The 12,273-nt window shown below is 52.2% G+C and overlaps 2 protein-coding genes across 5 annotated transcripts; one reads left to right on the forward strand and one right to left on the reverse strand.

Moving 5' to 3' along the window:
• Window positions 1–489: 489 nt before the first annotated feature.
• Window positions 490–6,322, forward strand: MMP19 (matrix metallopeptidase 19). The gene is made up of 9 exons (XM_080660351.1): window positions 490–710; window positions 1,018–1,103; window positions 1,927–2,057; window positions 2,278–2,493; window positions 2,906–3,151; window positions 3,770–3,892; window positions 4,769–4,933; window positions 5,088–5,215; window positions 5,394–6,322. The coding sequence occupies exons 1-9, from the start codon at window positions 621–623 to the stop codon at window positions 5,802–5,804; spliced, it is 1,596 nt and encodes a 531-aa protein (XP_080516477.1). The 5' UTR covers window positions 490–620; the 3' UTR covers window positions 5,805–6,322.
• LOC308244401 (transmembrane protein 198-like) lies at window positions 5,847–11,398 on the reverse strand. 4 transcript variants are annotated; one of them, XM_080660354.1, is made up of 5 exons: window positions 11,214–11,398; window positions 9,991–10,251; window positions 8,834–9,415; window positions 8,231–8,388; window positions 5,847–8,110 (listed from the first exon to the last, which is right to left on the reverse strand). In XM_080660354.1, exons 2-5 carry the CDS (start codon window positions 10,163–10,165, stop codon window positions 7,973–7,975), a joined length of 1,053 nt encoding a protein of 350 aa, XP_080516480.1. In that variant the 5' UTR covers window positions 10,166–10,251; window positions 11,214–11,398; the 3' UTR covers window positions 5,847–7,972. The 4 variants fall into 4 exon arrangements, with proteins under 4 accessions (XP_080516480.1, XP_080516479.1, XP_080516478.1 ...); XM_080660353.1 differs by having other exon boundaries at window positions 8,231–8,391; XM_080660352.1 differs by having other exon boundaries at window positions 8,231–8,412.
• Between the last annotated feature and the right edge of the window lie 875 nt (window positions 11,399–12,273).

Genomic DNA, 12,273 nt, shown 5'->3' on the forward strand with positions numbered 1-12,273 from the left:
ATATTTAAAAAACAAACATCAATTTCCAACTTGGTCTTGGGGGCAAAAAAAATATAAGACCTCATTCTTGATTCCTTCACCTGAAATCCAAGCACCTAAGCTGCTTTCTACCTCTTAGCTTCACCATCCCCCCCTCCCAGCCCCATTTCAGAGTAGACAGGGAGACATGAAGGTTGAAGATGAGGAGTTTGCTGCCCCAGGTTGCTGGGGCATAGGAATATCCAGCTCCAGGGGATGGCTGTGGTCCCTATGCCTAGTCTCTGCAGAGATTCTGCTTCTCATCCTTCTAAAATGCTCCCCTCCCCGCCCCCCCCCCCAACAGTATGAAAAGTCTTCCTACCTGCAGCAGAACACTCTGGGGCCTGGTTGGGGGATCTTCTTGACTCTGCCCTCTGGCAGGGGAGGGGTTAATGGTGAATTACAACATATCTCTGGGCTGAGTCACGTCCCACTGCCACTCCCCCCACCTCCCAGTTTCCCTATAAAGAGGACCAGAGACTAGAAAGTGAAAAGAACTAGAGGAAAGAGTCCCTCTGCCCCTCATCTTTGCTCCCTCAGGCTCCCAGAAATTCCAGGGCAGGGGCCACAGTCAGCCTCTGGAGCTCCTGTGTGGTGGGATCATGAACTGGTGGCCGCTGTGGCTGGGCTTCCTACTTCCCATGACAGTCACAGGCCGGGCCCTGGGGCCTGCAGAGAAGGAGGCAGCAGTGGTGAGTCCCCTGGGCAAGAAGGACCTCAGTCAGGGGAGGAATTAGGGTACTGTTCCATAGCCCATCCAAGCCTCCCTCCTGACCGTCAACCTGCCTGCCTTTCCCTTCCTTCCTCGACTCTAGGATCTATCCCTGCCCATCTTCCACTCCTTCCTCTTGTTCTACCGAGCCCCTTTCCTAAGGTGCCTCTCCTTTAATCTTCCACACCTGTCCCCTCCTATCCACATGGTTCTGTTAGGTCACTTAGAGGCTTTAACCTGAGACAAACCCCGTTATTTTATCCTGCTAACCCCTGCCTCTATCATAGGATTACCTTTTGCAATATGGGTACCTACAGAAGCCTCTAGAAGGACCTGATGACTTCAAGCTAGAAGATATCATGGAGGCTCTGAGGTGAGAGATCATGAAGGGCATGCCTACAGGGCTGAGGTGGCAAGGTCTTTCCCTCTTCTTGTCCCTTCCTCTCCCTAAACCCACCTCTGCCTGACCCAAATCCATGTTGGTATCTAGGGAATGGGTGGTTATCACTGTTAGGGTGATGGGCATGGGTGAGATGGGGATTCAAAGATGAGAAGCAGTCATTGAATCTTCTGAGGCTCTAAACACTCCTTTGGATGCTCCACATTGTATTCAAATACTAATATTGAGTCACAGCCCACATTAAGCATAATTTATATACAAAAGTATGAATTGAGTTGAGTTGGGGTTGAGTTGTTGACATGCTGTTGCCTTTTTGTAGACATTTAATTCATCATTTATTTTTATTTTGAAGTTTTCTTTTTATATTTTGGATCCAATGGATCATTCCTCTTTTTGCTCTCACATCTGTTCACAATCCATTGAAAAACCACTGTACCTGCAGTGCCTGATGGATTAAATTGCCCCAGAGCAGGTCCTCAGATGGGAGCAGAGGTGGGTGAGTCTCCAGAGCAGGGGATCAGGACATGTCCCCAGAGCAAGTTAGATGGCAGTGGGGGGTGAGGGGAAGGCTACACCGAGGAGAACCTTACCCAAATAAGAGACTAGAGATGGGGAGATAAGGTTGGAACAGAAGAGAAAGTCCAATTTATGAGAACTGGATGTGGGAGTAAACCCATCAGCTTCAGAGATTCTCAGCTATCACTTTGGGCAGCAGGGAGCCAAAGAGCTTTTCTCAGATGCCCAGTCATCCCAGATTCCCCTACCTTGCTAGACCTATCCTTCTCCCTCTTTTCAGAGCTTTTCAGGAAGCATCTGAGCTTCCAGTCTCAGGTCAGCTGGATGAAGCCACAAGGGCCCACATGAGCCAGCCCCGTTGTGGTCTGGAGGACCCCTTCAACCAGAAGACCCTTAAATACCTGCTGCTGGGTGAGGCCTGAGCCTGGGAGAGTGGGGATAGGCAGAGGTGGCATGGACAGCCTGGGCTAGCTCAGTGTTGGATGGGCGGTAACCTGGTGGTTACCTGATTGATCATCCGTGGCTGGAGGGTTGTTACATAGCTTTGCTGAGTGAATGCACAAAGTCAGCAGAGCTCTCTGGTTGGCAGAAGGATTTGTGTTTCTAATCTATTTCCTGGTTCAATAACCAGGCCGCTGGAGAAAGAAGCACCTGACCTTCCGCATCTTGAACCTGCCTTCCACCCTCCCACCCCACACAGCCCGTGCAGCCCTGCGTCAAGCCTTCCAGTACTGGAGCAATGTAGCCCCCCTGACCTTCCGGGAGGTGCAGGCTGGCTGGGCTGACATCCGCCTCTCCTTTCATGGCCGCCAAAGCCCGTACTGCTCTAATAGCTTTGATGGGCCTGGTAGGTACCAGCTCTTGGTTCTCACCAAACAGAGCTCTGAGATTATCTCTGTCTCCTTGAGCCACGGACTCTGGAACATTAATGTTTAGGCTGATCCCTGTGCCCATCTACCCCTACACTCCCTAACCACCTTCTAACATTCCCTTGGGGAGCAGCTGATCACCTCCCTTGGACCCTGCTCAAGGCACAACCCAGAGAGGACTGGGCCAGAGAGGCGAGTGGTTGGGAGGTAACGTAGCAGAGCGATGGGCATCCCTGTAAGTACTGGGTGATGACAGGGGAATCCGAAAGAAGAGAGTGAGGTATCCAAGAGACAGTGACCAAAGATGGGGGAATTTTATGGGAATGGAGTAATTGGAGTTTATTACAGGAGCTCTGACCTCTTTCCTATCCACCTTTTGCCTTTGTCCAGGGAGGGTCCTGGCCCATGCCGACATTCCAGAGCTGGGCAGCGTGCACTTTGATGAAGATGAGCGCTGGACTGAGGGGACCTACCAGGGGGTGAACCTTCGCATCATTGCAGCCCACGAACTGGGCCATGCCCTGGGGCTTGGGCACTCCCGATATTCCCAAGCCCTCATGGCCCCTGTCTACTCTGGCTACCGGCCCCACTTCAAGCTGCACCCAGATGATGTGGCAGGGATCCAGGCTCTCTATGGTAGTCCTTCCCCTAGTGATCATGAGGGTCAGTCTGACAAGCATCTTCAGGGTTGAAGAGGCAGTTCTAACCTCCATTGAGGGAAATGGCTTATCAGCCGTGGGCAAACTACAGATCGCGGGCCGGATCCGGCTGTTCTATCCGGTTCTCTTGCTCTCCCCTCCGCTCCTTTACTTTGAATTTATATTAGTTCACACAAACACTCCATCCATGCTTTTGTTCCGGCCCTCCGGTCCAGTTTAAGAACCCATTGTGGCCCTCGAGTCAAAAAGTTTGCCCACCCCTGGCTTAACTTATTTCTCTTCCTCCTGCCCAGTTGTTCAGACTTCTATTTTCAGGAACTGTTTTTCTGACACTGCCACATCTAATCTTGCTTTGGGGCCTCTCTCCCCTCAGACCCATTCTTGGGGATGAAGAATGAATATTTCAACAAACCTTCTTCCTCCTAAACCAAAACATGCTCCTGCTAATATCAATATGATCTTGCCTCCCACCAAGGGAAACTCTCTAGGATTCCCTTTCCCCATTTCTATGGGGCCTCTGAGCCAAACTTACAGAGGAGTGAGGAGATCAGGAGTTACGAGTTCTCTCTCTGAGCAGCATTACATTACCTTGCAGGCAAGAAGAACCCTGAGACAGAGGATGAGGAAGAAGTGACAGAACTCATTGTACCCCAAGTGCCCACAGAACCCAGTCCCATGCCAGATCCCTGCAGTGGTGAACTGGATGCCATAATGTTGGGTGAGGCCCTTTCCCTCCAGGCTAAAGGCAAGCAGTGATGGCAGCCTGCTGACCTTGAGACCTGGACAAATGGGAATGACGTGGGATCACAGCATGAGCAGGCAGGAGTTAGTGGTCATAGAAAGAGGCATGTGGCATGGGGAGGGAGGGTTCAGAGCCAAATTAAAGATGGGCCAGGTAGGCATTTACCTCAGTTGCTGTAAGGGCCACTAAGAAACACCTGGAAATACAGCAAGATGGAGAAAACTACACTGAGTGGCCAGATTATTATGATCTCTGAACGCATAATAATCTGGCCACTCAATGTATACCCTATATAATAAAAGGCTAATATGCAAATTGTCCCCTTGACCAGGAGTTCAAACAGCAGGCAGGCTGGCCAAACGCCCATGTCCCCTTCCCCTGGCCAGGCTGGCCGGACCCCACCCATGCACAGATTCATGCACCAGGCCTCACACACACACACACACACACACACACACTGAGTAGCCAGATTATTATGGGTTCAGAGATCATAATAATCTGGCTACTCAGTGTATATTAACTGAAATGTCTATTAGAGAAGGTATTATACCTGCATGGAAGAATAACTTGGAAGCCACTGGGATGAAAAGTGAGTTCCCCCAAGGGGAAGCAGTCACATGCAGGGTTTTAGTTTTGCTCAGTGGACCAGACCTCAATTGCTCTGAACAACAAAGGAGAGGCTGAACTCTGGGTCCTCCTTCTCTACCTCCTTAATCTTACTGAACTAAAGTTGGATGAATTTTTGAGAAATCAGGCTGTGGGAGAAGGGAAAATTATCAGCCTGCCTGAGATGACCATAAGTATTTATTTGACCCCTGTCGTTTTAATTTGTTGATGCATCTTTGCTATCAGGGCCCCGTGGGAAGACCTATGCCTTCAAGGGGAGCTACGTGTGGACTGTGACAGATTCAGGGCCGGGTCCCTTATTCCAAGCATCTGATTTTTGGGAGGGACTCCCAGGAAACCTGGATGCTGCTGTCTACTCTCCTCGAACACAATGGATTTACTTCTTTAAGGGTAAAGGGACTAGTTTATGTGTCTTATCTGAGAGGGCCTACCATCAAAGAAGCCATAAAAGGGAGGGAGAGATGAGAAGTTTCTGAGAGGGTGCAAAGGAGGAACTAAAACTATCAACTGAAGACAGAGGTGACTTGTTCTTATATGTTCTCAGGAGACAAGGTGTGGCGCTACGTTAATTTCAAGTTATCTCCTGGCTTCCCCAAGAAGCTATTCAGGGTAGAACCCAACCTGGATGCAGCTCTCTATTGGCCAGTCAACCAAAAGGTGTTCCTCTTTAAGGTATATACTTCAAATCAAGGGCAAATCCCTTCTTAGGATGGGTGGGCTACTTCACACGGAGAAGCTAAGACTTGTTTTTAAAGGGAGTTTTGCAGCTGCTGTGGACTGAGGGTAGATATCTGGGGTCCCTAAGCTGTCTCCTCATGCTCCTCTTTTTCCTTACCCTCCCCATACCTAGGGCTCTGGATACTGGCAGTGGGATGAGCTGGCCCGAACCGACTTCAGCAACTACCCCAAACCAATCAAGGGGTTGTTTACAGGAGTGCCAGACGAGCTCTCAGCTGCTATGAGTTGGCAGGATGGCCACGTGTACTTCTTCAAGGGCAAACAGTATTGGCACCTCAACCAGCAGCTTCGAGTAGAGAAGGGCTATCCCAGAGATATCGCCCACAACTGGATGCACTGTCGTCCCCAAATTTCAGACACTACCCCATCAGGTGGAGGCACCACTCCCTTAGCCACAGGCCCTGACCACTCAGTCACAGGAACAACCTGGGCTACCACTTCCTTGTCCATAGATACCACATTGAACTCTGACCACTCACCCAGAGACACAATCCCTGGTAATGTCATCCTCCCAGAGGCCTAAGACCTCAACCAAATGTCTCCTCACTGGACTGCAGGTGCTACAGCAGGGACATGGACCATAGACCTCAGACCTCTAAATGTCCCAGCTCTAGCCTCCATTCCCCTGTGCTCTGGGTCAGCCCCCAACTCTATCCATTTGTTCTCATCCTAGATAGCACTTCTAACTGCATTACCTACTCTCTGGAAAACAGTGGTAGAGAGAAGGTGTCAATCAGGCCTGACAGGAGGCAACAGCTGGGAAGCTGAATACTTGGGTCCTGTTCTTCCTAGATGAAGTGCAAAAAAACAACAGCAGCATGGCCAGTAAAATGAGCAAGGGTTTTGGAATCCTTGAGAATAACATTGGCTTGTTTATGACTTGAGTAAGTTAATTAACCTTGTTGAGCTTCAGAGTTCCCATTGGCAAAATAAGGTTAATACCAATCCTGCAGGGTTGTTGCATTAAATGAAATACTATATGTGAAGTGCCTGACAGGGTCAGGCACATTTGTGCTTAATAAAGGCTAACTCCATGTTCATAAGAGAGGACTGAACAACTCTTCCTCCGGCTGTGTGTGTGTGTGTGTGTGTAGTTCCTACAGTAGTCCAGTCTGCTAAGGGAGTCCTTATCAGATTTTTAGTGGACAGAGAACTCGTCAGTATGGCTAACTTTGTTTTGGGATGCAAAGAAACAAAAGAGCAGCAACAACAGAGGCCAGACTCCCTGATTCAGTGTTTAATTAATGCCACTTTATTCACATGTTCGCATGTTCTTCCTCCCTCTCATCATAGCCTTGCTGCCTAGGGGAGGGACATATCTTCCTTCATGATATCTTCCTTCATGCCGTCTGGGGAATCGGGGAATTGACTTGGAGGGGGAGAATCACAGTGGGGAGAGTTAGAATGGATTAGCGATGGGGACAAAGTTCTGGTTAAGGAAGAAATTAGCATCACCTACACAGAAAGGCAGAGAAGGCACTTGTCTCCCATTCAGCCCCGAAGACCAGGCTCCTTTGGGCAAAGGGCAACACTCTGGCATGTAGGCCAAGGCTCCCTCCTTGGAGCAAGAAGCCAGCTTTTGGGGGAGGCGGGGGCTGAGCCAGGCACTGCCCCATGTTCCTCCCCACATCGAAGAGAAAGGGAGCCCTGCTGTTGTGGCTCAGTGGTTGAGCATCAACCTATGAACCAGGAAATTTGGGTTCGATTCCTGGTCAGGGCACATGCCCGGGTTGCGGGCTCAATCCCCAGTGTGGGGGCGTGCAGGAGGCAGCCGATCAATGATTCTCTCTCATCATTGATGTTTCTCTCTCTTTCTCCCTCTCCCTTCCTCTCTGAAATCAACAACAAAAAAAAAAAAAAAAAAAAAAAAGAAGAGAAAGGGAAGCACCACTGAGGACAATACCCCCATCTGAGGTAGGAGGAGGGGGCTGAGCCTATGGGGCCTGGGGGGAAAGGCTAGTCAGGAACCCAACTATCCCCTAATGAGGGGCCTGGGGATTGGGGAATCCTGGAGCTCCTCTGTGTCCTTCTCCACATCAAAAAGCTATCAAGTGCCCAGCCAGTGTGGTTCTGTGGTTAAGCATCAACCTATGAACCAAGAGGTTGCTGGTTTGATTTCAGGTCAGGGCACATGTCCCAGCTCTGGGCTTGATTCCTAGTAGGGGTTGTGCAGAGGCAGCCGATTGATGCTTCTTTCTCATCGATGTTTCTATCTCACTATCCCTTCTCCATTCCTCTCTCTCTCTAAAAATCAATAAAAACACATTAAAAAAATAGCTATCAAGTGCTTTAGGAGGCTTCCTGATTTTCTACAGTTCCTACAGAAACAAAACCCCTTATTTTACCATTTTGTGGCACACTGAGGCAGGTATATAAAAGGCTATCTGGGTAAGTTCCCCCTCCCCCTTGATTTGGAGGGAATTAGGGAGTCAGTTACTTTAGGGAGCAGGGCACCTCTATTATTGGACAGACGTAGCTACTCATACGTGCATTCCTCTCCCCTCCCCAAGACTCCTCTGTATCTGTCTCTGTAACCTCTCCCTACAGGTCTGGTCTAGGTTGGAGCACAGATTCCATCCCCAGGTCTAAGAGGTGGGGAAGGTTGTGTGTGAGTCCTATGGTCTCGATCCTGCCCACCTAGTGCTCCCAGGCCTTTGCTAGGGGTATGGAGGTATCAGTGGAGGTTTAGGGTCAGGTCTGGGTGGAACCAGAAGGTGTGGTGAGGGGTATAGTGGAACCATAGTCAGAATCCAGGTCCAGGATGGTGTGGGGGGCTGTGGCCTGGCTGCCTGGTCCCAGTTGGCGATCTCGAAGGCTCTGGAGATAACTCTGGAGGGGCACAGGGCAGAGAGGACAGAAGGAAGGGCCTGGGTCAGTCCCCATCCCACCCTGACTATCCCCATGTACCCTCTGCCCCATCCCCCAAAATGCCCCCTCCCCACCACTCACTGGAGCCAAACTGTCAGCAGGGCTCCGGGCGTTGGTAGGGAGCTGCCTCCGGTAGCTGCCCTCACAGAGCCCCACCCCAGGGGCGGTCCGGTGCCACTTGGCCTCTTGCTGACGGATCCGAAGGAGTTGGAGATGCCTTCGCTGGTGGCTCAAGACCACTGCTTGGGAGGGGGCAATACAGACTGAGGGAGGCCTCTTTAGACCCCAAATCCCACCCCCAAACACACTCACACTCTAGAGAAATCCAATTGATCTTGTTCTGACTCTATCAAACCTTGTCTTTCCCCCCACTTTCTTCCCCCAGTTCTTCTAAAAGAACCCCTTCTTTGGAGTCTTCCTACTCTCTCCTCCTGGACTTTCCTGAGATCTTTATTATTTTCCATAAACAGTCTCCAATAAATAACTTTCCCATTCCCCCTGACAATTTTTCTTCTCATTCTTACCCAGACTTTCGGCTCCTCCAATTCTAACTTCCTTTAAATGTCCTGCCCCACCTCCTCTCTCCTCTCAAGTGTATTTTCCTCCCTTCCCCTCCTCAAGTCTGGGACCTGGGGACATGAGAAGACACAGGCTGGCTGCTTCTGTACCATGGCACTAACTCACCATTGGCGTGGCCTCCATGTTCCTCATCCATGAGCTTCCACTGGGCCAGGGCCCCAAGGGCCCCCAGGGCTGGCCAAGTTCCCAGCAAGACCCAGCTATACCAGCAGAGAGGAGGCAAGGCTGGAAGTGCCTGCAAGCGTTGGCCCAGCCGACTGCCCAGTGCCAGCCCTTCCAGGAAATAGTCAGCACAGGCCACCAGCACCGCAGCACCCAGCAGGGCTGTGCCCAGAATGGTGAATGGACGTGGCCACCGAAGCGTGAGCAGGGCTCCCAGCAGTGCCAGCCCCACTAGCCCCCCAGCCGGCACCCAGGCTGAAGGTGGTTGGTAGATGGGTTCGGTGCCCAGCAGGGCCCCGGCACCCAGGGTTAGGCCTAGCAGGAGACCAGTCAGGAAGAGCCCAACACTGCGAACCAGCATGGTGACCAGGCCGCAGAGGAGTCCGATGCCTAGCGCAATGCCCGCGCTCACCTCCAGGCTCAGCTGTGTCTCTAGCACTCGCTCCTTGTGGCATAGCAGAAAGATCACCAGAGCTCCTGATAGCAGGCCGGAGAGAAACATCACTGCCTTGAAGCAGCGGTAGCCTGGGAAGGGAGGCAGGGCACTGAGAGGTAGGAAGGGGTAAGAGGAGTTCATAGGGATGACTCTGATGTTAAGCAGAAGAGCAGAAGACAGGAGCAGCACACCCAGGGATCTCAAGGCAAGAGGCAGAAAGGAATAATATCAGGGAGGGCAGAGACTTTTCAGAAACTGTGAGGGGATGGGAGGGAAATAAGGAAGTAAGATGGATGCATTAAGGGGAGTAAGTATAGAAAAAAGGTCTAGTCCTTCTAGGGATGGTAGATGGGAAGCAATCGGCATAAGCTGATTCAGGTTATTGGGGAAGGGTGAAGAAGCCTTAAGCATGGATGATAATTTGGGAATGGAGTTTTGAGGTAGAAGGCGTGGGGAAGGCAAGTGAGAGTGCCAGGGGTCACAGCTGGAGGGCATGGGGGGCATAAATAAGAAGAGCTGGCAAGAGCAGCATGGGCCATACTGAGGGTAGGCATTCCCTGATAGAGTACTAGAGGTAGCCCAGGAGCAAAGGAGAAAGTTAACAGCATCCTTGAGGGTGACAGTCTTGGGCAGCTGCCCCCCAGAACCCTGGCTCTGCCCTCACCGAAGCAGCAGTAGATGATTCCAAAGCAGCAGCAAAGAGCACACACCAGGGCAGGTGCCAGTTCAGGATTGTCCTGGGGTTCCAAGACACATCTTGGGTCTGGAGGCTCTGGGAGTTGTTGATTAAAGGGTCTGGGGTCAGAGGTCATGGCCAGGGGCAGCAAAGCTTCCTCCATGGCAGGAAGAGAAGGTGGTCACAGAGGGGGAGGTCAATGTCAGCTCCTTTCATCCATCCATGAATGTCCTGAGGGGTTTGGGAAACCTGCAAGGGAGTAGGGGGCAGCAACTCAGGTGTCCATGAATTTTGAGGACTTTGTACCTCTATTTCATTTGAAGAAAGCCCAATTTCAGGAAGGAGCATGGCCCTACTGGGGTAACTAAAGAAATTTACAGGATTGGGTCAAGGGGAGCCAGCTGTCTCTTTACCACCCTGTGCAGCAAGGACACTAACTAAAACGTAAATGAAAATGTTATAAGGTGATGGACCTTTTTTTGCCCCCTAACTTTCCAGGGTGGGATGGGAGGAGTAGGAAGTCCTAAGATCTGTGGAAGGAGGAGTCTAGGGGCACTAATGGGACTACAGCAACCTGTTCCAGCTGAAAAAAGAAAGCTTGCCCCATCTGCAGCTGGGACTCAGTATTACCACACTGGACTAGGAAAGGTGGGGTTAATAAAAGGGGTAGAAGGAGGAGAAAGAGGAGAGAAGGGTGGGGTCTCTGGACGGCTGCTCCAACCCCAGGGGAGAGGGGGGAGGGGCAGGAACCAAAAGAGTTTGGGGCAAGGAATCCACATTTGCCATGGTTTCAAGTCTCTGCTTCTTGGGAGATGGAGCTGTTGAGGGAGGGGCCTCCAGCCAGTCCGGCCCCCAAGGAATAAGCAGGCACCTTGCCCACAGATAGGTTCTGGTCGCCTCTTGCTCCTCCCCTCAGGACACTGGGACTTTTCCTATTCCTCCCTTTCCCCAGGGGATTCAGGGCTGACGGTGGGATTTGCACTCGGTTCCTGAGAGGAGAACATCAAGGAGGGGCTGGCATTGGGGGCACTGTGGGAGTGGGATAGGGTGGATGCAGCCACATTCCTTCAGCTGTCTTCTTTTGGACATCAAGGTCCTAACAGGCTGGAAGGGTTGGTTTGGGGAATCCCTGGGGTTCCTCTCCTCAATTCTCTTGGAAGCCTAGGGACCCTAAACAAGGAGAGGTTTGGGAGGGGGTGTTAACTACTCACCACCCTGCCAGGGCTGAGGAGAGGAAGGGGGTAGAAGTGCTTCCCTAGACCCCCAGCTGCATCCCTGCCCGGAGGTCTTAGGTGTCCCGGCGGCTGTCGGGCGTCGGTACCCACAAGGCCATTCAGTTCGTTGCCCCCTAAACTCTTGCAAGTCGTAGCCCAAGCCCCGTGAACTAAAAGCAACCAGCTGGGGGGGCGGGGGGGGGTTGGAGGAAGGCGACAGGGCGGGGGGGGGTGACATCACGGGGCGGGCCCCTCCAACTCTTTCCCTTGTGTGTGGGGGAACACAGTTTACCTACTGCTTGAGGCTGGGACTAAAGACTCCCCCACCAACCATAGCAGGGAAGGGTCCTGGGTGCATAAGAGGTTTGCAGAAAAGTCTCTGAATACTTAGGCGATGACTCGACAATTGGAAGCTTTCAGAGCCCCAGGTGGGGTCTCAGCGCCCCCCTAGCTTTGCCTTGGTTTCTTCCACTTCCCAGAGAATTGGAGTATTGTCTTCTGGAGGACCGGGTGGGATTTGGGGCAGAGGCTCTTGCTGCTCTGGGGCCGCCGGCGAGGGGTTCATGGGTGGACAAACTTGCGGAGTAAGGCGAAGTCTGAAAGGAGGTCTAACGAGAGAGGCGTGTGCAAAGGAAGGGACCGACAGAGAGGGGACCCGAGCCGGGTCTGCGTGGGGGAGGGGTCGTTTGTCTACGTCCACCGAACGGCTCGGTATGCAAATGAGATGTAAAGCAGCCTGCGGCTGAGTGCACTGTTTTTGGCTCTCCGCTCAGGTCCTGCTACGCTCGTGGTCTCCGGGCCCCGCTCCGTGAGGGAGCCTGGATCTGTGTCCAGAGGGGCGGATCCGGGCTGTGGTAGCTGCAGTTACACGGGGCGATTCGCCAGCTGGGTCAGAAGCCGGGGAGGCCGAGGGTTGCTGGGAAAGAAGGGGCAGTGCTAGGGGGAACAGGGCGGGGGCTGGCCCGGGGTGTCTTCTCTTGGAGAGGACATGATACAAAAGAGCCTCTGTCCTCAGCCAGCAAGGAAGGGGTCAGGGCGGTGGCCCCTCTATGCTCCC

Source organism: Plecotus auritus (assembly GCF_963455305.1).
Source record: "Plecotus auritus genome assembly, chromosome: 3".
Taxonomy (NCBI): domain Eukaryota; kingdom Metazoa; phylum Chordata; class Mammalia; order Chiroptera; family Vespertilionidae; genus Plecotus; species Plecotus auritus.

Excerpts from the sequence above, each read along its gene's own strand:
- MMP19 (XM_080660351.1), top strand. The coding sequence starts at position 621 with ATGAACTGGTGGCCGCTGTGGCTGGGCTTCCTACTTCCCATGACAGTC. Across the intron at positions 4,934-5,087 it reads ATGGATTTACTTCTTTAAGG|GAGACAAGGTGTGGCGCTAC; the intron begins GTAAAGGGACTA and ends ATATGTTCTCAG. Across the intron at positions 5,216-5,393 it reads AAAAGGTGTTCCTCTTTAAG|GGCTCTGGATACTGGCAGTG; the intron begins GTATATACTTCA and ends CCCCATACCTAG.
- LOC308244401 (XM_080660352.1), bottom strand. The coding sequence starts at position 10,165 with ATGGAGGAAGCTTTGCTGCCCCTGGCCATGACCTCTGACCCCAGACCC. Across the intron at positions 9,416-9,990 it reads AATCATCTACTGCTGCTTCG|GCTACCGCTGCTTCAAGGCA; the intron begins GTGAGGGCAGAG and ends CTCCCTTCCCAG. Across the intron at positions 8,413-8,833 it reads ACATGGAGGCCACGCCAATG|TCTGTATTGCCCCCTCCCAA; the intron begins GTGAGTTAGTGC and ends GGCCTCCCTCAG.